We start from the raw sequence: 23197 nt of genomic DNA, 5'->3' as shown, positions 1-23197 counted from the left end.
TAGTAAATTAAGTTTTCACTAATGTTTCCTTTAGACAAACTTCCTAAGTATTTGCAGCATAAAATAGAACGATTGCGTTGATGACTTTGGCTAATTCCGCAATGAACAAAATCGGTGACATTTTATTGTTAACTCTTCAATTCTGTTTTAAATGAACGCATTTATGCTTAAACACACGCTTTGTAACATGTTGTTTACTTTCACGTTGCACGCCTGCTGATATAGTCAAACCACCGTCAGTTCAATCCGGAACGAGATGTTTAAGAAGTAAAGGGTGTTGTGTGCCTCAATTTTTTTTCCTTATTTTAACTCTTCACACGAGTTGTGCGTACTGCATGTGCATTGCATGGTCGTATTGCAATTTGCAACTCGTTATTTTCTTTCAAACAAAAACCATGATAAACTTTGAAACAGTGACATGTCGCAAACATAAAACAGCTTGATACAAATGACAACCGACATTACCAAGTATTAATGTTCCGGTACAGTATTATCTTTGAAATGTGGGCTATTTCTAGATATTTTACTGTATGGCACTTTTAACAAATGAAACATACAATACTGTTAATATAATACGGTGTGGTTAAGCTGTCAAACATTAATCAATTGTTAAATGCAAAAAACATCATAACGAATCAGGATTGAATGACGTTGTACGCAGGTTACACTGATCTGGGCTTTAAAACAAAAACAAGAAAAGGCAAAAGTGCGGCTGTAGTTACAGGATGAGCGAGGACGATTGATGGTTGATAATCTCGTTTTACTTCTGCTTCGATGATGTGAGTTCTCATTTCTCAAACGGCGTGACAATGCTGTTAGTCGCTTAAATTCTGTCAATGCATATTACTATATGATAAAGTTCCCATTTTATTTATTATCAGATACAAAGGCTTTCACCTTTGGGCAAAGCTTACTGAATGTTACATGGCGCCGTCGTAACAAGTGAAAGAGTAAAACAGTAAAAGAAAGATTGCAAACATTACCACAGTATATATATGGCACACCAGTTCAAGCGAGGTGATTAATCTGAACGTCATTAAGGAGAATTTAAGTTTGATCAACAACTGAATTGCAAAATCCCAAAACAAAATTTCTGCATTTCGAAAGCAACTTGACTCGTGACGTAACCGTCACAATACCACACTAGCGATAACATTGAACTATGTTACAATAGCATATTGGCTGCCACGGTTTCACCAAAAAAATCGTGTGTTTGAAGCTATATTTCACAGTTCCTTGTTAGGCTAGCTTAAATGTTATAACACAGTAACCTAACCTAAATCTACCTACTAATCTACATCTAACTCCAATGAAACCTTAAATAGCTAAATTCAACTGTTTGCATACCTATTTTCGTAACCTCACCGCCTACCTCTAACAACAAGCTGCATGACCTACATATACTGAAATAGTGACTATGATAAATATATAAATTGCGATACTGCAGCATGTTATGTCTGCGGGCTTGTCATGCTTCATGCGTTCGGGATGCATTCATGCGCAAAGGTTGCATAGATGACGTAGAAGCAATGTTTCAACTCTATCGTGTTGTTCAGAGAGGCTCATTTCGTGACACGCCTAAAAAAACGTGTGCTGAATTACTACAGTTTTCATAAGGAGGACTTGCTGTAAAGTGGCGCATGCCACTCAATTTTTTACTTGTCCTATTCAAGGCATATAGGTAAAGTACTTGGCATACTCAGGGTTTTCAATATGCGAGCATTGTTAGGTATTACTTTTAGTATAAGAGAGCCATACTGTATGAAAGGGATTTCCAGAAGGCAATACAGAATCAATGCTATTAGAATGGACCGAGAAGCTGCGCTATGTGATTTCCAGTTTATTAAAGCGCCGTAGACGGGCGGCCAAGAAAAGTCACTCAGGGTTCACAGTAGAGTGAAGACAGCTACACAGTTGTATATTATACAAGGAAGTGGTTTATAGCTATTGCAATTTTCAAAGTTCTAAAGACATGATTCATTGTGATTCAGGAAAACAAGTCAATAAGTCGCGGAAAGCACTGTCTGAGCAGGACGTGAGGTGAAGTTTCTGCGTTACGTTCTTATTTCTGTTGCCTGGTTAATTTCCTTTACGACATTGCTAAGCGGTAATTTGAACGCTCTGTCTCCGAAGATAATCTGTACGTGTTTCTAGCTTAGCGCAGTTGTTTTTGCCAGAGGGCTTTCGTCTGCGTAGCCAAAATCGCTTCGTCAATGAGGAAACCCACTGGTATATTGATTAAATCGCTTGGCTGATGCTTTTTCATTTTAACATCAGCGTTGATTGAACCGCAGTAATAGCGGCGGAAACATAAATGGAAAACCTACAGAGTTTAAACGTTTAAAATACACTTTGTGCAGTTTGATACTTTCAGAATTGTTTTCTGTGTTAAGGAAGAATTCCTAGAAAGTGGTAATGTTCATAACAGCGTTTAATAACAACACAATACGCAACCTTGACAGACATCAAGCAGTACCGGTATTACCGTCAAAGTTTGCGCATTCGTTCGAAAAAGCTTCAAGTAAATGACAGGAAGCGGAAGCACTTTGGTGTGAACTGAAGTAGGCCTAATCCATTTTTATGACAATAGTTAAACTTATCTGTATTCTTATTATACTCAACAGCTGTGCAGTTATGCTGAAGATGAAGTAATGGGCTACGTCATCTTTATGTTTTTTACTTTTTGTAGTAAATGAAGTATTGCAGTACAGAGACGAAAATCATTTTGAGGTGGCTCTAATTGACTTATAGTCTTAAACAATCAAGGTTGATAAGCTATCTGAACACGTTGCAGGTTAAATCAAGCATTTATTATTTTAAGTGGCACTGTACAGCATAATTTATTAGCATAATAAATGGATCTACCTTTCACGTGAGACTGCGTAGAGCACTTTGCTCTGTGTTGGACCGCACTGTTCTGATGTCATGTCTAAACTCTGCATGCATTCCGGAAGTTCTGCATACACTATAAAGTATGACTACATTAGTATGGGTACGACAGTAACAGCAAAGAAAACATACAGAAACGTTTTTCCACGACATTAGTTTGCTTTTCCGCGACATTAGTTTGCTTTTTCCACACTTATATATGCTTCAGATTACATTTTGAGAACACGGCTCTGATATGCTACAGGATGTACTACACATTTATCTTGTGCTGTAACAATTTAATCGTCTCAACTTGTAGATGTTGCTACAATGACAGTTTATGCGCAGTGTAGAGTAGCGACGTAAGTTTTTATCCAAGTTACCACTTACGTTTGCAGATTTTGTGTTCAACTTTTACTTGCATTAAATGACTACTGATATTCTTTGTACAATGGGAGACGAAATTAACGGAGTGAATAATAACGAAATTAAGAGCACGATTGAGAATATAAAATTTAAATGGACACAAGAGGTGCCTCAATATGGACACAAACTTTTACAAAGGCTGGATGAGTTCCGCAACAAACATATCTTTTACGATGTCACCTTGAAAACTATAGACGAAGACCTGTCAGCCCATAAGGTTGTGCTTGCAGCTTGTGGCGGAATGTTTAGGTATGTGGTTGTGAGACGTATCCTAGCCAAACTACAATTGCCTACTAGAGCACTAATCGGGAAAAAGTCTAAATTAACTAAACCTTACCTGTATTTGTTTTATCAAAGCCATCGTTTTTGGGCAAAAAGTAAACAAGAAAATGAAAAAATTAATTTCAGGTCACATTTTGTTAATTCGAAGACCAAAAGAATAGCTGACGATGTAACTGAGGTTAACTTTGATTGCACGGCAGCCGGGCTTCGTACTATACTAAAGTTTGCTTATTCTGGGTTACTTGAAATAAACGAAAAGAATTTGCTTCCTACTCTACTGGCCGCAATCATTTCAGAAATGAAAGAGGTAAAATCTATACGCGTTTGGTTAGCCTATGTTTTCGTTAACGATAATATGTTCAATTTTCATTTTGTCTATTTCTTCATTGTCAGGTGCAGGAGATATGCGCTGACATCGCCATGTCAAGATTAGGTTGGATGTTGACATTTGACGGAAGCGAAGAAATGTTACCTACGATTAGCGCTGAAGGGAAGACGAACAGAAAGAAAGAGCCATCTCCATCATTAGATCACGCTTTTGAGATTTTGCATAAAATTTTACAGTTCAATGATACACAATTCCCGAAAAGAATAGCGGAAGAAGAATCAAATTGCGAAGAAAAGCTTTCACAATATCCTTGCCTTAAAGAAGTTCAACTGCGGTTTCCAGAATTGGAAACTGTGTATGTATCTATGCTGAACTGCTTACGGAAAGCAAAAATGTTGGAAAAAATGAAAGAGGAAAGGCACCCATCGCACGAAAACCCTTCCAAGGAAACGTCTAAACTGGAATCTGCTAATGTTGCTAAAAAACAGGAAATGGGTTCAGTAAATGACTCGGAAGAAGTTTTATCAGATAAAGCAGAGAATAAAAATACATTGGATGAGGAAGAAAGAAGAGAACCGGCCGTTACTGCTTCCGACACTTCCAAAGTTGAAACAGCAGAAAGAAACAAAGCATGCGAGAAATCTGAAAACGATGGAAAAGATGCCACAGCAACACTTTCCTCAGAACCGAACCAAGCACCTAAACCGAGGGCTAGGAAGCAAAATTCAAACGAATTAAGCAAACCTCCGATTTCAAAGCCTAGAACTGTGTCGATGCCTGTTCAAAAGAAAGATTCACTTAATGGAAAAGCTGAGGCGAAAAAGAGTCGGCCTGCTTCACCTCCGAAAGATCAAAGCAAGTCGTTACCGCACTCCTCCTCGCCAGCTGGACTTTCTATTCATTCGCCGTCTTTATCTCCCGCTCCTCCTAGCCCGCTGCCATCGAAGAAGAAATCCGCAGCACCCAAACCTCCCGGCCAAATTGCTCCCGTAACAACAGCGACAACACCTTCTACGAAGCCAGCAGCTACCGTCAAGGATGCGGCTGGTAGAACTCCTCCACCGAGACCTAAAATGGAAAAGGCTACTGCAAGTCCTAGACCCGCTCGGTCCGGATCTACTAAAGTTCCGCCTCCAAGACCAAAACCACCCTCAGTGAAAAGACCGCCTGTTGTATCCGAGGTAGTTATGCCGACATTTGTTCCAAAATATAACGCGACGAATCAACACGACTAATTGATAAGTTACAAACATTGCTTTAATTAAACTATACAGTAATATGTACGTTTGATTGTTAACCCTGGCGTATACGCCAGTATTCGTATACGTAACAACTTTGTATAAGCCAGTCGGTGACTATAAAAAGTCACGTTGTAAATGTTAAAACTACTGAACTTATACGGTACTTTTTCAATGTAATATGTCAACAACATGTAATGATCGTTAAACAGCTCTTATTATTTTCAACCACAGGATAATGATAAGGCTAATTACGACGATGCGCTAAATCCGTTTGCTGAAGAAACAGAGGTTAGTAATACAGTAAAGTATGATATAATTTTTAAAATCGATTGATGTTATGAAGAACTAACATTCCTCGCTTTTGACTTGCTATGCTTTCCACTTTTGCCCATACTTTGTGGATGCTTTTAGCTGCTACGTTTACAACGCGCTAGCGAGAAGCAAAAGCAAACTTTTAGACTCTTTATTTGATGTATATCTTGACAGCAACCTGACGATTACGCAACCTCGACAAAATCAGAACTAAAGGAAACGGGCTCTAATGGGATTGAAGAAGCCGAAAGTAAGAAAAGCGATTACGATGAGTCATTAAACCCTTTTGGTTAGAACTTGCTGTTTTGCTTGTTTTGTCGAACCATATTTCTGCGTTTAATTGTCTTTCTGGCAAAAAAGTGTGACTGGTGTCTGCTCTACTATTCTTTATTTTTTTGTTTGCTAAATTATTGGTTGCCATGGGAAAATCCCAAACATAGTTATCTTTTCTGATATATATAGTGCGTATGTAATGTCGTAATGTATACATGTACATATGAAACAATGTTGTTTTGCTTGTGCACGGGAACTAAAGCCATGTCTGTTAACGTGTATTTGTATATTTATTTTATAAAAAAATCGTCTTAGACCGTCGGTAATGCTTGTTGTACTAAACACTTATTATGTTTGTTCTTTTCCTGTATAAGTTATTGTGGCCAAAAATAACATTGGCTTTCTGTAAAAAAATGAAAAGTGAATGCGGAAGCCACTTTATAATCTATCCCATTTCTATGCTACGCTCAACATCATACTAATAAGCACTTCGCGTCTGATTCATTATATTTTATTCATTTTCAATGTTTCAGTTGGCCGGTACTGTTGCCTAGTTGTTTTACGAATGTATTTGTCAAGGACGTTCTTGTACGGACGTGTAGTTTTAAACGTACAGAAGGTTAAGGCTACAATCATGTATATATGTATATGATACAGTAATTGTATATATGCGTTGCAATACCTCCGAGTTGTCTTTTTTTTATTAAGTTATACGTAAGTGCAAAGATGGTGATTTTGTGTCGGAACTTGTGCGAGTGCTGTAATCTGCTGAATTAATTCACTGTGGTGTTCGGCCGGTACGAATGCCAGCAGTTTTGGAGAACTGCTATTAAACGTAAACTGACCACCAACGGTGTCCTACGCAATTTATCCAACTTACAAGTTGTGGCAAATCTTGGTATTAATGTTGGACGTATAGAGTGTGAACCTATAACCACGGCCGTGGTGACCCAACTTTGTTACAATAAACGTAGATTAAGTTTAGAAGTTAGGTTGGTTTAAGACAACTTTCACGTAAGGTTAAGCGACATTCGTAAAAACAGCTATGAACGTAGGCCTAAAGTGTCAAGCCGTCCCAATTCAGCGCAGAACTGTCTAATAAAACAAGTCAGGCCATAAGTCGAGTGGAATTGAGCTCAACTGAAATCAGTTGAGCGTAGACATTTACGAATTTGGTTTTACGCTATAGGTGTAAACAAAATCACTGAGTTGGATTAGGCTAAACTGCATGTCTAAGGCAAATGTCAACGCATATTTTGTTTAGCCTAATTAACCTTCTCTTGTGACGGCGTAAGATGTAGGCTACACTCTTTGTCTGTTTACTAAAACACCAAACATTTCACAAAACATTGATTTCTTTGCTTTATTGATTTATTTATTTGTTTAAATATGCCTTAAAGAATTACCTGATAGGAGAGCGATACTTTTTCACTGCAGTATCGTAGAAAATGTGTAGTTTAAGCTTAAACTTAATAATCCAGAAAACATAAAATTATAGCCAAATTTGCTAAGTACTAGGCCTACGCATTATCACATATAAGCCTAGCTTAGGTTAAATTGAAATTTTTGATATGCGTAACCAATTTTTGTGTTATTGGCAAATGCGTTTTTAGCATTTTGGTGTTTTGTGATATTATTAAGTTTTGAAATATGCTAACTAATCTGCTAGTCATGCCATACATTAGAGCAAACAAAACGATAGGCTTGGAATTAGCCCTGGAATAAATTCAAATTGATTCCGATTTGGCTCAATCAAATCCGAATAGATTTGGTACTACTTTACGGCATTTGTTCTAGGTTTTAGTTTCTAAAATTAATTGATTTCAAGGCAATCTTTGGTTTTCCGGTGTTTGCCTTTTCTGGTATCATATCAAACAATCAGCTGTTGGAAAACGAGCAATCTTTTACGCTTTGACCTCATACCACCACCAAGTGACGGCATTGCAAAAAAATAGAAGGATTTGATCACGTGCCCAGCTACTCGCGCGAAATTCGATCATTCGCGCGCTTGCTTTTATTGATACAGGTTGTTACACTGTGGGGAGTGAGAGAGTCGTTGGTGCTTTGTGGCCCGAGGTTTATTTCGGATAGGCGTGAAACTGATTGTTAAGGCCGAGCCGTAAGTTTTCGATGATTTTTTTTAAGTAGCCTAGGCCTAGTTGCATCATACTTGTAAAGTTCTTCAAAAAGGAATTAGGCTAAGTTTCATAAGGTTTCTCACATCTTGGAAGGATGTGGTATTTATGACCTATAGCCTATGTTACTATTCATTACGGGTACCGAAATGTGCATTTTGTGCTGTGAGCGAATAGATTGGTTTCTATTTGGTTTTACCTAACTGAGTAAGAGTATTTTGTAGTCAAAGTCTAGGCCTAACTGGTAGTTTCATAAACAGTGATTTCAAGTGCTGCTATATAAGAAAGAGTGGGTCTAGTGCTGAAGTGCACAACCACGGGATGATTTTGTATTCTAGGCCCCAGCTACTCAAATTGTGACGTCATCTGCTTGTGCACTTCTGTACTAGACTTCTGTAAAAAGCTATTGCCTACTTCTCAATCGTCATACAGTCATAAACCTTAGGCTAGTTTAAACTTTTTAAATTAACCATGTTGCCTAAAACAGGCACAAACATGAAATGAAACTTAGGTTTTTACATTACGATGATTACGTTAGGTCAATACATTATATTTGATGCCAGCCTGGCCATACACTCGTCTGGTCGTACCAGAACGGTCATGCCCAGTTGTAGAGATCGAGAAAACAGCATGGCATTATGCTGTCTTCTGTGGGCAATTTTTGATAACTCATTACTGATTAACCTAAGATTATGCGAATTTGAGTATATTTTTTACAATCAAATGGAAATGCAGTAAAAAATGAACAGTTAAACACGCTTTAAATATAAGCCTAGGCCTACCGGTACATCAATCAATCATTTTATTTTTCGTCGAAAGCTTAATGGGGATGAAAAAACTCAAGCCAGGTGTTCTTAACCTTAACACTGAAAACATGCTTGAAAGTCAAAATGACTAAGGTAATACTTGCTGGTAACAGCTAGCACGACCACTAAACACAAAATTAGTTAAACTCACAAAACATAAATTAAAAAGGCCAAGCTTAAGGTGTGGGGTGTTTGAGGTGAGTTTAAGCAAGAGATGGTTGGAAATAAATTTTTTGTGATCGGTAATAAGCTAGGTCTGTCAGGTAAGGTGAAGGTCACTCGCACTAACATGTTACAAACAACTGTATCTGAGCGAATCCATCATTGCTATCAATGGCAACCGTAATCAGTTACTAACAATAGCTAAAAGAACAGTCACCCAATGCCGTGTCGCTGCAATTTTTCTCGGTCTCTAATGGAGAACAACCATCCTGGTATGACCAGGCTGGCATCCCATTATGTCAAAACGTTTTGTTTACGCTCGGCTTTGAGTGTGCTTTTGTGACGTAACTGGTTATTGCACTATCTAACTATGTGAGTCCATTATATAATTAACATTTAATAAGCACTACTTCATGTACCTATGTTACCTTGTTTGCAGTTTTTATATCATTTTTGTGTTATTGTATTTGTTTTGCATCACATTGTACCTTATAAAAACATTGCAATTCTTGGTAACTTGCTGTAAATTCAAAGTCCACTTCTCTCTCTTGGGTGGTCCTTTATCGAAAGCTTGCATTATAGCACAAGGAAGTTTACGCCCCAAAAATTAGGGTCTATCTTTTACGTAACGCCAACATTAACTCTTAATTATTTTCCGCCACAACTAGCCTAGACCTAGCTTCATTCTTAGTCGAATGGAGGCGACGTGAACTGGAAAGCCATTTGCTTGCACTTGCAATTTTTGTTTTCTTGTGAGTTATCACGCCACGCCAATAAGGCGGAAACTGATATTTACGCCAGTAGCGTACAGTTGCATGGTAAAAGATTATTTTTTAAAACACCAGTGAGATAACCTTAGAACAAGAAGGTTGCCATACACTCTAGCAAAAATATAAACCTATGATCTTGGATTGTCAAAAATGCTTCTAGTTCTAACCGGGCTTCATATTTGTTCAACTCTTCCAAGTCATACATCACTACCATACACCGTCGTACATCAACTGGTTGCCTGACCAGTTTTTCAATGTTCATGTATTTACCAAATTATTAACCAACATTTATTTACCAAATAAGTACCATAAATTGGTATCAATGTACCAATTTATAATAAATAAACAAATAATTGAGACTTTAGTGCCCACCATCCCACCAAAATTCACATCTTGCACACACGAGTTCTCATTGAAAACTGCAAAACCTTCCCGTCGGACATCATTGTCAATGTATGCCACTTAAATCAAGCTGATCAAACTATTGGGCAGTGCATGAGTGAAGTAATCGATCATTATTTACTTTGCTCCCACAGCCAACCTCTGCCAAGCAGGGCTTTCTTACTTTGCCCTCACCTTATGCTGCCTAAACGGGACTTTGGTTCTTTGCATGGAGTTCGTTTTTGTGGAGTTTTTCTTCTTACACCCTGAAACATACGCCAGTTCTCTCTTGACTGATTCAATGCTCATTTGTCCAATGGACAAATTGGTGACTTTATTTCTTCTTTCTATGAGCCAGGTTTGTTCAACCATTCGGCTTAGATGTCTGGGCATAAGTCAAGCATCCATTGATCTTGCTATCTTCCAAAAACTCACAAGCTATTATTTTTTGCTATCATTATCACAACATGTTATATAAAACAATTGCATTTAACATGGTCTGCAGTTTTTTCTTCCATGCCACACTCACAAACCGAAGAATATGCAACTTCCCATACGTACATGGGAAACTGCAAAATGACGACAAACTGCAATGTAATCATGTTCCATGCACATTACAATTACTTAAATTTCCAATTTTGGTCTGGTTGCCGAAGAGAATCTTTGTGTTATCCCAAGACACCAGGGGTTGGTGGTTTACATGTCAATCACCAAGTAACCTTGATGAGAACGCAATGGGCAAAAAACAGGAATAAGAAGTATACTGGTGGTTGACAGTAGAAGCCAAGCATCTTTCATGAGAACACTCATGAAAGCCGTTGTAGCTAAAACAAACACCATGGTAATACATAACAAATATGAAGTTCTCATGTAGTAGTTCGTAAACTACATTGTCTTGTCAACGGTGTGGTCTATGCCTACAAGGATCTTTTTCAGTTGGCAGCTTGCTGTCATTTTGTGACAAACGACTAGCATATGTAACATGCTCATTGTTACATAATAAGTATTCAACAAGAGAAATGAAGTGACGAGGATAGCACTAATACTTTTCTTAACTGACATGCGTTGCGTTTCGTCATATAAATTGCTTAACAAATTTAACTTAATACAGTGTGACTTAAGAATCTTACTCCATTAATCATGACCACCCTTTTTTGAGTTGAGAACCAATTTTTTCATCTTTGTATTAATTTAAAGTGATACCATTGAATCATTAAACTCATAAGATTCAATGTGTTTAAAAGAAACTTTTTGCATTACAAAACAAGGCAGTGTAAAAATATGACTTGTTTTTCAGTTTATGTATTATGTCTTTTCCTCAGACAATCAACACCCATTGAAACTTTTCTAGTTGATTAATTATATTATGCTATTGAATTGTGTTTTGTTATTAATTTACAGATGTTAATGCAAGTTTGTTGAATTATGATGAATTCACAAAGTGACAGAGTATTTTCTACAACAACAGCACGGGAAAATTTTACTAATAACTTGGCATCCATATCTCCAGCCATGCCCACCAACAATACTCTTGTGACAAAGTATGTAATGTGTGTACTTTTTTCAAACTCAAATATTTCATTGCAATTTTGAACGAGTATGCTAGCTGCAGTAAGTATGAGTTTAACATTTCGATTTTTATATGTTTTAGTTTGCTACCACAAGATTTAGTTTCTGCCATAGAAAATAAAGGTGACATGCAATGGTTAACTGGGAACACTGAGGTTATTGATATGGCAAGTATGCCAGTTGTTCTGGACAATACAATGCCGAACACTTTTTCAACTCAAGTAAGTGATATTTTTCTTTGGCAAGGTTAGCATTTTATAATGTCTCTTTGCAAAAAGTTTTTGCCATTTCTATCAGTTGTATGTGCATTGTGCTCATATAAACATGGGAATATGGGATAGTTAATTTGATAGATGTATATATAATATCAGTTAACATAGAGGACACACTAACCATTCGCTAGAAAATTTTACGAAAATACTTTACAAAATCTAAGGACACCCCCATACAAACTTATAACATATATACTCATTTCAATAGAAATGTTCATTGTTCAAGAAAAAGCAGCTTTTTCTGTACCCTTTAGCACGTGTGTATTGTTTGAAGCACCTGATCATACTATCCAAAATTCACGTTGTAAGTTCACAAAAAGAAAGTAACAGCTCAATAAATTTCAAAAAAGTTGAATTATTTAACCTAGGCATTGGAGTAGCAACAGAAAGCTTTTTGAAACTTTAAAATTGCTTGAGAACAGCCTTAGGAAGGCCTCAGCTTGTTCAAGCTCTGTGAAACATTTAGTGATGATGATGTCTTTGATTAGTATATGGCAACCTGCGATTGCATACACAGATAGGTAATGGAAATAGTGGAGAGGACGCTTTGCGAAGACAATGACTGTTTTATTACTTTGTCTCCCGAAATGGAGAAGCTCAGCAAAACCAAAACGGTGTCACATATCACTGACATCTTGAGTCACTGTGCAGGAAACACACCTCGAGCTGTTTAAATAACTCGCTGGTAGCATTTCCAACTCAAGTTTCCCCAAATTAAAACCAATTTGTTTGCTATTATTTTGCAACTGGGTTTTAGAAAGTGAAGACCTGGGTTTTTTATTTAATGACAGATCAAAGTTTTTTTTCTGGCAAAGAAGAAAAAGGACTGCATTAGCCTACGCTAATCAAATTTATATGACTATAGTAACGAATGACATGACAATACAGGGAAAAGCCTTTGCTTTGTTTGACCTTCTGTTGACCCTTTCCAGCCCTGCTCGGTTTAGTTCCAAATTTTTTGTGTCAATCAGGATGAATTAATCATGACAAGTTTTTCGCTATTTAAGATTAAAAAATTGATTATTGGTTTCCTTACATTCTAACCCTCATTAGTGGAGCCAGATAGGGCTTTTTAGCATGAGTCTGTTTGTCACGAAATCAGAAACAGATTGAATGCTGAAATTCTCAACGCTTTAATTTTCATTTGTCAGTACTGCAAGAATCCATGAAAACTATTCTATAAAAATAAATGCTTAGTTACTAATTCATTAATAAAAGACAAAGTGAATATACATATAGTAGTGATTTTTACAATAATATTGGGTTTGTTATTGTAAAAGATCTTGTTTTCAAATCCTGAAAAAAAACGGGCCTTTACATTTTTTAACACGGTTACCCGAATCCCGGGTTTTGAAACTTGGCCGAAATTGGAAACTCTGGTTGCTGAGGCTGCTACTTTTTGTTCAACAGCTCTGCTCCACTTTTCGCCTCAACAATCTCGGCAAGCCAGAGGACTGAAATCAGACCCCCATTTGTCCCAGCCGTACTGCAACTGTTAAAACATACCAAGAACTTAGGCACCAGTGTGGATTGTTCGGTGCACCATAAATAAAATGCAGAGTGGCAAGTCCTGTAAGACTTCATAGTTTCATCACTGATGCCTACTCTCATCTCAGTGGACTTTCGCTGCCTAGTGTGTTCTTCGTTCAGCTTATTGCCCATGATTTAGCATTGGGCTTATCTGCTCAATTTAGTACCAATGGCAGTGACAAAATCAGTGGTTTTTGAATGGTGGCCTGGAAGAGAAAGATGTAGACCATGTCGTATCTGATTGTTCCCGTCTGTTGTGTCCTCCACAGTACATGGCTTATGAGCTATGGCTCACAGCATGACCGATTGACTGCTCGACTTGTGTCTTTTCCGATGAACATCTGGCTCACATGACGATGGATGCATTCATATCACTGAGGACAATGATGATATTGCGCCTCTACATATGACTTAGGCACTTCTTTGATTATATCAGAAACGTTGTCGTCATCCATTTCATCTGCTTTGTTGATGAACATAGCAAGTATCTTTTGCATACTTCTTGTTCACAGAGTACAGAGCACATGCATCAGATTTAATTCTCCTCGCATGGTTGGGCATAGGGATGATATGTCATTTACTGGATTAAGACATAAAAATACCCGCATTAAAATCTGGATTAGTGGATGCTTTTGCTTTTGATTTGGCATATTCGTTACTTTTAAACTTCTGTGTCAAGTTGAACAGCAAGGTTTCCAGATTAAAGAGGTAAAAATAAAATCCATGGGAAGAAGTCTGTTTCCAGCAATTTCCTGTTGGATGGCGGGGATTTCAGTTTTTGGTGTACAGATAAGCGAGGCCTGCCTGTATTATATATCATTTCCATGATGTTCCTGATTTGGTGTAAATTTCAAAATATTTGGTGATAAGTGTAATATTTTTATGCAGAGTGAAATTTTCTCATCTTTAACTGATCAAGAATTACATCAAGCACCGGCTATATTGCAAGGCTTTAACAAGGTATTATACTTAATTAAGAATTAAATATGAAAATGTTGTGTGAGGTATTTTGTCATTAGATTTGAGTTGGTGATTTTGGCAGGGAAGTAGTTATTATATTTCACATTTATATTTGAGTTGTTACCTTAAATTTTTAAGATGGTTGTTGATTCTATATTTCAGATAATGATTTCAGTTATTAAATTAGCACATTAGATTCGCTAAAAATGTGCTAGGTAATTTTTGCTGAAAGTTATCAGTTTGTTATATAGTTTTTCTGTTGCGGTTTACACAATTCTACACTCCATATTTATCATGTTTCTTAGCCAATTGATATATCTGCAAACTGTCAGGTCAGGTCAGTCAGGTCTGTCAGGTCAACTTTAGGCTACTTTTTGCAAATCAGGTTATGTTTGATATTTTTACTGAATATTTTGTTTAAGTATGTAAAGTTCGTTTTAAAATACAAGGGAATCAATTAAGGCTGAGAAAGTTTGGCCGGCCAATAGCCGGTAACGGCTAAGAGCTCTTAGCTACTAAAGATTTTGTTAGCCATTAGCCGAAAACGTACATAGAGGAGAGAACTTGGAGCAAAATTTTTGGTAATCCATTGGTTCAAGGAAATTTGCTACTCTGTTAATCATTTTAATGCTTCATACTTAGTTTTCCTGATAAAACTTTGTAGTCTAGCGTGACATAAGCAGCTAATACAACCCTTATCATCATCTTTCTTAAATAATAAACACCAGTTTTGCCTGTGATTAACAATTTGGCATGAAAATAAGAGACTCTGGCAGTTAACCACCAGCTAACCGCTAAAGAAAATTGGCTACTTTCCTAGCTTTGGAAAAATATATATACCTTAGTAAGTTTTAAAAATGATATGGTATCACAATATGTATTTTTGAATTGAGATGTTAATAGAGTGTTCGTATGACTTAGAGATGATTCCAACACTCATCTCCTAATCATAGAGCATGTTTGTGTTGTTTCTTATGCGAATATTTTGATTTGTTTTTTGCATTTTGTATGAGCAAATATAGTGCATTACCTACGTAATGTCATCTGTAACCCTTTATGAAGTTGTGGCGACAAACAAACTTATCAATGTTTCTCCGACACAAGGCTGTTCATATGGTGCAGGCACTGGACACCGACTATTTACTTTAAAGTGACTGTTATATAATGTATTTCACAGCCTGTTTCTTTCAAACCAATGATAAAGGTTGGTGTCAGGCAAGATAAAAGAGCTCTCAGCACAAATGTTCCAATTAGAAAAAGGCCGCGAACCAGTTCAAATAGTTCTGTTCAGCGTTCACCGGGTGAGAAGTCAAGATATGACACGTCTTTGGGGTTACTAACAAAAAGGTAAGGGAAAGTTTTACAAGATTTTACTACATTTTCCTTTTAACTTTTCTGCAAATTTTCATGTTGTTTTGTTACCAGATTTATTCAACTGATGTATGAAGCTGAAGATGGTATATTAGATTTAAACCAGGCAGCTGAGAGATTGTCAGTTCAAAAACGTCGTATTTATGACATAACTAATGTGCTTGAGGGAATCAAGCTCATAGAAAAACGATCCAAAAACAATGTCCAATGGGTGTAAGTATGTTTGTTTCTGTATTTTTAGTTGAATCTTTGCTAGGATGCTGTTTAATTAAATTAATTTTTATTTCTAAGCATTAACCAATGTCAACAAACAATCTTCTAGTCACTGAAAGACTTCGTTATGTTCTGTGGTGGTTTCTTAATGATAATTTATTCTTTTGAATCTGCATGTTCAGTGCTGCAAAAACAGGTGATGAACCACACAGTGAAAATGAGATTTTAGAATATAAGTCAGATGTTCGAAAGTTGAGAGAAAAAGAAGAAGAATTGGACATGTTGATCAAACAACGACAGATCGAATTGGAACGATTGTCAGAATCAAATTCGAAATATCCTTTTTACTAGAAAACGTTTATATTTCTAAACCATTGTTAGTATTACAAATATGGATGCATGCCTTGCTATCCCTGTTTGTTTTCGACTTGTTTTAAGTTCAAACTTGTATTATTTCATTGGTGCTAGAAAATCTTTTGAAGCTGATGCATTGAACATTGTTTCCATTCCTTAATTTTTGATTTGTCATTTACGCATTCATATGTGACTTACCAAGACATTCGCAGTATTAAGAGCTTCAAGGACCAAATTGTCATTTGTATTAAAGCTCCTCAGGATACTAAGCTTGAAGTGCCTGACCCGGGAGAGGTAAATTGTTCTTCAATCATTTACTTCAAAACTTTATTTGTTTCCATAATATGCTGAAAATATGTGTTAGTACCATGACATTTTATTCATGTGATGCTGAGCTGCATCATTTGCATTTTGCAGAAAATCCAAATGCTCCTGAAAAGCACGAAAGGTGAAATAGATGTTTTTCTTTGTCCTGATCCTCAGGATGTTGCCTCACCGTCCAAAAATATGTCTTTACCATCTTCATCTGAAGATTGCTTTTCAGACTCCACTATAGAAAGTTCTCCGTCTATGAAAAGTAAAATATTTATACTGTATCTAATATTAAGGTTGCATACAGAGGAATTTGCGGTATTATTTTGACTAAAATGTGAACTACATATGCCTACTATATTATTATTAGTAACAGCGTCTTGACATTTCTTACAGCATCACTAAAATATTCTTTATTAGAAATGCCAAAAGAAAAGTCGCCCTCAGGCCGACGTCGATATCAATCCCCACTTATTGAAGATCAAAATATTTCTCCTTCAATGGAATCAACCCAACCCCTTCTCTTTCAAACAGATGATCAACTTCATGAAGGTGAGATGGAAGCTGACTCTGCTTTTGTTGATGAAGATTCTGAGTCATTCATAGCTCTCTCGCCCACCATGAATCCAGATGATTATTTATTCAGTCTGGATGACAGCGAAGGTATTGCAGAGTTGTTTGATATCACCGCAACAGCTTTGCCCAACTCAGAAAGTGTTTCCAAATTGTCTTCCTAAGCAGTAGCTATTCCCTGAAAACTTTTTTGACCTATAAGCTGTTTTGGGAGGCTTGATAAGGGTTTAAGGGTTTGGTTTAAGGAAGTACGTCTAAGTAACGTATGCTCATTGCTTATGAGTTTTAATGCTAGGAGGAAACCACAGCAATTTAATTATGTTTATCTGTATTTGCTTGTATTTCATTAACTACTTATGTTTTGTTGTGTGTGTTTCGTGCACTTTTGCCAACACTTTTATTTGTTGCTTCACACAATCGTTTGTTAGCAGAATAATTGATTGATACGATTTTTTCGTTTGGAATTTTCCTACCATACAAAAGTAAATATTGCGATGTCTCTGGCACTGCCACAATCGACATTACCTTTAATTTGTAGTTTTATTTCGGATGCTGCCTTTTTTGATACTTACAACTGCCTTCATATCTTTCAAATTTTATTTGAAATCTTAATTTGCAAGCTTTATTTAATGTGTTTTTATAATGTTGGATAAAATAAAATTAATTTCCTTCGCCCTTTTTAACTGCTTGCAAGATGATTGTATTAGAAAATTGAAGTCGCCTTTACTACTGCATGTTCAGATATTGATGCGTCTGAGAACGAAATGTTTAGCAAACATATGAATTCAATGCATCAATGGTAGTCGTTCTTGATCACCATATTTGGTAAAAAGCTGAGATGAGGTTCAGAAAGGCAGAAATAAGTACATTTTTACAGTGTCAGCAGAAGTCGAAGCAAATAGACTATAATTGTCCCCACGCATTTATTAAAATTAAATGTATTTTATTACATATTTTTTAAACTGGTCCTTGTGACGAGTTACGTGCACTATTTTATAAAAATAGTTGATATTTTAACGAAAATACTTCTTTTAAAGGTTTGAACTTTGAACTGCATAGAAATTGTCATCGTTTTGATTCATCTGATATCTTAAAATCGACTGTTAGGCAAATTCGTAGAGTCTACCCGCTTAAAGCAGTAAAACCATGAATAATAACTTAAAATGTTCACTACGTAGTTGTTTGTGGCTTACTTCACTATAGAAAACATTTAAAGTTTGTGTTTAAATGATACAATTACTGTTAAAATATTTTCTGAATATTAAGCCATCTGGATAACTGCATTTACATACAACGATTTCAGTTATTTAAAGTCGTTTCACAGTAGAAGCCATACAATGATGCTATGCAACGATATCGCAGGAAAAATACTACATCCAAAGCATACGTGTCATAAACTTTGTGAAGTCTGTTTTTTCCCAAATATGTGACTTCACTGCAGGTTGGAGCGTTTCTCATATATACGTTTATCTTCTCAAATATGTAGGGGAGACCGGGGCTAGTTGGAAAGCGGGGTTAGTTGAAACATAGCTGTTTTAGTACTCCCCGAACATCTTTGTAAATCTTTACTGCCCCTTAGTGATTGACAACTATGTTAACTATTCGCCATATTAATTTTATTGGTCTCAGAGCAGAAGCATAAGAGTGGTACACGTTTTTCTGTTTTTTACACTTTGAACTAAAATTCGAGCTTGTTGGTAAATATAGTGTAACATAGTGCTCTAGAGAGATAAGTGAAAGTTCATTAGTCTATATTGACCGTAGATGCCATGGTACCAGAAAGGACAGAGGCAATTAAATTACCTGGTTTAGTGGCTACATAAAAAGTAAGTTTTCTCTCCCATGTGTATACGGGGTTAGTTGGAAAAATTTGAATGGAGTTGGAATATGTAAAATCATATGAGTAAAAATTTCTTTTATTAATGCTTGATGGAATTCATATTTTTTACTTATACAGCCTCGTACAGTTAAGTTGGAACTTGTTATTTGATACAGATCGATAAATAGCTACACTTTATAATTAAAAGTATGCGCGAGTATAAACGCAAAACTCAACGTGGATCTACGCGGATCAACGAAACGCTGTCAGCAGAAATTTGTCTTCCCTGTTGACTAGTCGGGCTAAAATCCACAATAGATTGATTGACATTCAAAGAACAGACACTTTTGAATACTGTATATCACAAATCGATGTATGTTCAACTAACCCCGTGCGGTTTTACAACAAGCCCCGGCTTCGGGGTTAGTTGAAACACGTGACTGAGATGTGAAAAATTAAAGTTTGTGCGTAAACCTGTAACAATTTCTGGTCAGTCTTTTGTAATAAGTTGTAGATGATCGTAGTCATTATGCCAGACCTGATAAAGGTTTCGAAGATCATTCTGAATTTTGGTGGTTTAAATTTTCCTAAAATTTTTTCCAACTAACCCCGGTCTCCCCTCCATGTAGGGAACACGTTCATCTTAGGTGCATTTCAAAAAGTAATTTACCATGTTTCACACATGTCATTCCATTATTCGTTATCTTCACTCTCCATTGCGTTTCAATCTTTGCTGACCACTCATCAGGGGCAATACTACTCCGCTCCCAAGTCGCCAATGTGACGAACGCGCAAATGCGACGTAAAGATCTGTTCACTTCAACTCGCGAGAAACGTTGTGTACCAGGATAGATTATTTGATGACCTGAAGTATACTGAGCATATTTGAAGCGCTGATTCCTGATGCAGTAGAATTTAACGTTGATCTTCAGCTAAACATCAGTTTAGGAGTTAATGTTTTGAGTTTTCTTCTTCTTCTTCTTCTTCTTCTTGGTTCTTTAGTTCTAACTAGAACCACCGAGGCACCTCGATAATTATTTATATTTTATTGTTCATTTTTCGCCATTGACTGTGGAGAGCGAAAAGTATTGTGCCAACCTCAATGTAGAATATTCAAACAAGAAGTACGCTCACAGACAATCAACGAACGGGAAAAGGCGGCAAAGTCCTGACAGCTTAAATCGTGCAATTCGTTAATTACAGTGGTGTTACAACCATGGAAGCACGGCCAACAAACCCAGAATCCGTTCATATTAAAATTAAACGAAACCAGAGTAACCCAGACTGACCTGCTTCGTGCATAACTTCTGTAGCGCCCCGCTTGTCGCTACAGCTATAATAATTGGTAGCCTACCACAAAAGATAAGTTACTTCGACAGATCACTTTACAAATGCACAACTGCTTACAACTATTGATGTGTGAGTCGGCCACATCTTTTTGTTTGTAAGCAGCCAGCGGCAGGCGAAGACCAACTCCGCTACAGTGGTGACCCTGACATGATGTACATGCAGTCTGATGCTGATAACAACCGTCTGTTGTTCTTGTCTCGATCATTCTCTCCTGGCGCTGATCATCAAAGCATGTTAGCGGCCCTCCAAGACGCTCTCATAATGGGTGATGCATTTCATCAGGAATCGACAGAGTCAACATCATTGGTGACGCCTTCTCCTCACCAAGGGGGAAGTTGTGTAGCGCCTAGGTTTTCGCTACAACTATAATTGGTATCACAAAAGATAAGTTGCATCCACAGAACGCTTCATAAACGTAAAACTGCTTACAGCCTTTTTGGTATGAGTTGGCCACATCTGTTTGGTTGTAGCTAGCCAGTGGCAGGCGAGGATACCCACCGGTTCACTTCAATTCATTCATTCCATACACCTTCCATTTTAAGTGGTCATGTGCACGTATTTGTAACTCCGCAAATGACTGCTTCTTCTTCTCTTCCCCTATATACAGTACGTTGTAAAACAATTTTGACAATACCATAAGATCTTGTAGTATGTCCATACCATTTCAGTTTTCGTTTTTTCACTATGTTCATTAGGTCACTATATGGTCCTATAGGTTGGATGATGGTTGGATTCGTCGGTGAGGATTCGTTCGTGGATTCGTTGGTGAAGAGCTCAAGGGTATGAAATGCCCAAGATCTTGCGATAGCAACTCATTTCCACGGCTTAAATTTTCTTCTGCTATTTTGCTGTAAGTGTCCATGTCTCGCAAGCATACAAAATTAAAGGAAGTACTAAAGCGCGCATGAGTCTAACTTTGTGGCTGATGGTGATTCTTTTGTCTTTCCATATTTGTTTTAACTTCGCCAGTGCTTCGGTTGTTTGAACAGTTCATGCAAGGATCTCTGGCTTCAAACCTTTGTCACCGGTTAGAAAGCCTAGATGTTTGAAGTCCTGTACAAACTCAGGTTTTTTCCACCATGTATTGTTATGTCATTTGTACTAGCGTTTTTGCTGTTGAATACCTTTTGAGTTAGGTGTTGTTAATAGTAAGCTTAGCGAATTTGTAAATTGCAAAGACTGCTTACAATTTGAGATAAGTCTTTTGCAGTAAGCCTACTAATTAAACTTTGCTTTATAATCTTTTTTAAGAAATAAAATAAGGTGCATTCGAGATTAAACAAGTTTCGTAATCGTATAGTATAATAATTTTTATCCAGAGGCTAAGGATAGTGAATTCCACTTTTGGATAAGATAAGTTTGATTTTCAATAGCTGCTTTCACATCGTTCAGAGTTAGTTGCTAGAAAGCGTATTGTTACTCCAAGTCAGCAATATCAACGGCCACCCACAGGTGACGCTCTGGATTCATTTTATTCTGGAAGAAAGGCAGGTCGGTAGGCCTACATTACGCAACTTACTCTACCGCTCAAATTAGGCTGTTCTTCCCTGTGCAGACGTCATACGCTATAGGCCTATACAGAACAGGTCTTAACTTAAGGAAATGAAATTAACCTCGCACAATAACACATAAGCTTTATGGTATTTTATTTGAGTTTTTCTTTGACCTTATGCAACAGTTAATTAAAAAAAAACTAAATCAATTTGTTAATTGAGAGACTAATCGAAATTATAAACTGGATCGAGTTTTGAAAAACAAGTTTTCAATTTACATCAAATATGACGTGGCCGTTTATTACGTTTAACGATTTAAATGTCAAACTAGTAAAGAATTGCTCCAGCAAGGGGGAAGCTAAATATTAATAACGCGCTCAAGCAGATATTTTTAGGTAGTTAAAAACACTTTGTCATTTGGTGGCAGTCTGGAGTAATGCTTTATAGGATTTTTGTGCAGTTTTAGCCTACTTAGAATCTTCGGTCCATTTTTAAATATATTCCTGAATAACTAACTTGAGACTGTGTTACAGTATAACGCTACTGTTGCGATCAATTCGTAAATAGGTTATTTAGCAAAGACTTTGTAATTCCCGCATGGTACCTTAGTGCTTTAACTCTTTTTTGTTTCATCTTTTTGTAAGCTTGAGTGAAATACGCGCACGAAACGAATACAAAAACTGGATTTTAAACTATCTTTGAGTAATATAAATTTAGCAAAATAAACAGATAATTTGACGATCAGAACTGGATGAGATTATCTTTGATGGGTTATTGACGTTATAACTGATATTGATATAATCCAACTCAATTATTCAATTGGAAGCCAATCTATAGGCTATATATACGAGGTTACCTATATAGTAAGTAACAAAATCCGTTGTAGTAACTTGAAATGCTCTAATTGAATGGAATCATTTGTAGCCTACTTTACTTCCAAAAATGCTTTCTTATTAAATGAATAAAATATAGTTAGCAGTAGGCCTATATAGCTGCGGATATTAATTATGTTAAGAACATTGCAAAAAGCCAATCTGGATTTGCATGAAGCAATTCCAATTATTTGAGTAGTGTTATTATGATTAGCCCTCATTTTTTGTTTTATACTACATTCCATGCAATGCTCTTTCACATTTATCAAGAAAACAGAATTGCATCCAAAAGCTTGCATTTTAAACATCGCCAACCTACTAACTGAGTAAAGGAACGTTAATTTTTAATTTGAACGGCTTTCAAAAAGTAGATTTGTTTTATGACAAACAATTAAACAAACTGATATGGCATACTTTCCGAATAAACTAATTACGTACACCTTTGCGCAAATATTTTTTGGACAGGATAAATTGTCCTCCCATGACCAACAAGTTGCTCGAAGTACGATAAGGTTAGAGAAAATT

The 23197-nt window shown here is 36.6% G+C and overlaps 2 protein-coding genes across 3 annotated transcripts; both read left to right on the top strand.

Moving 5' to 3' along the window:
• The first annotated feature begins 2141 nt into the window (after window positions 1–2141).
• Window positions 2142–6581, top strand: LOC143464053 (uncharacterized). Of its 2 annotated transcripts, XM_076962138.1 has the most exons (6): window positions 2142–2521; window positions 2625–3543; window positions 3703–3883; window positions 3970–5085; window positions 5377–5433; window positions 5632–6581. In XM_076962138.1, exons 2-6 carry the CDS (start codon window positions 3296–3298, stop codon window positions 5749–5751), a joined length of 1722 nt encoding a protein of 573 aa, XP_076818253.1. In that variant the 5' UTR covers window positions 2142–2521; window positions 2625–3295; the 3' UTR covers window positions 5752–6581. The 2 variants fall into 2 exon arrangements, with proteins under 2 accessions (XP_076818253.1, XP_076818252.1); XM_076962137.1 differs by having other exon boundaries at window positions 2142–3543.
• A 1135-nt stretch (window positions 6582–7716) lies between these two features.
• LOC143467151 (transcription factor E2F1-like) lies at window positions 7717–17821 on the top strand. Its single transcript, XM_076965018.1, has 10 exons — window positions 7717–7849; window positions 11386–11525; window positions 11636–11774; window positions 14244–14315; window positions 15493–15662; window positions 15741–15899; window positions 16082–16234; window positions 16433–16547; window positions 16671–16830; window positions 16986–17821. The coding sequence occupies exons 2-10, from the start codon at window positions 11410–11412 to the stop codon at window positions 17300–17302; spliced, it is 1401 nt and encodes a 466-aa protein (XP_076821133.1). The 5' UTR covers window positions 7717–7849; window positions 11386–11409; the 3' UTR covers window positions 17303–17821.
• Window positions 17822–23197: the final 5376 nt, after the last annotated feature.

Source organism: Clavelina lepadiformis, chromosome 1 (genome assembly GCF_947623445.1).
Source record: "Clavelina lepadiformis chromosome 1, kaClaLepa1.1, whole genome shotgun sequence".
NCBI lineage: Eukaryota > Metazoa > Chordata > Ascidiacea > Aplousobranchia > Clavelinidae > Clavelina > Clavelina lepadiformis.
The sequence above is the reverse complement of the archived record's forward strand: the minus strand, read 5'-3'. Positions and strand labels throughout refer to the sequence as shown.

Excerpts from the sequence above, each read along its gene's own strand:
- LOC143464053 (XM_076962138.1), top strand. The coding sequence starts at position 3,296 with ATGACTACTGATATTCTTTGTACAATGGGAGACGAAATTAACGGAGTG. Across the intron at positions 3,884-3,969 it reads TCATTTCAGAAATGAAAGAG|GTGCAGGAGATATGCGCTGA; the intron begins GTAAAATCTATA and ends CTTCATTGTCAG. Across the intron at positions 5,434-5,631 it reads CGTTTGCTGAAGAAACAGAG|CAACCTGACGATTACGCAAC; the intron begins GTTAGTAATACA and ends ATATCTTGACAG.
- LOC143467151 (XM_076965018.1), top strand. The coding sequence starts at position 11,410 with ATGATGAATTCACAAAGTGACAGAGTATTTTCTACAACAACAGCACGG. Across the intron at positions 15,900-16,081 it reads AAAAACAATGTCCAATGGGT|TGCTGCAAAAACAGGTGATG; the intron begins GTAAGTATGTTT and ends CTGCATGTTCAG. Across the intron at positions 16,548-16,670 it reads AAGTGCCTGACCCGGGAGAG|AAAATCCAAATGCTCCTGAA; the intron begins GTAAATTGTTCT and ends TGCATTTTGCAG.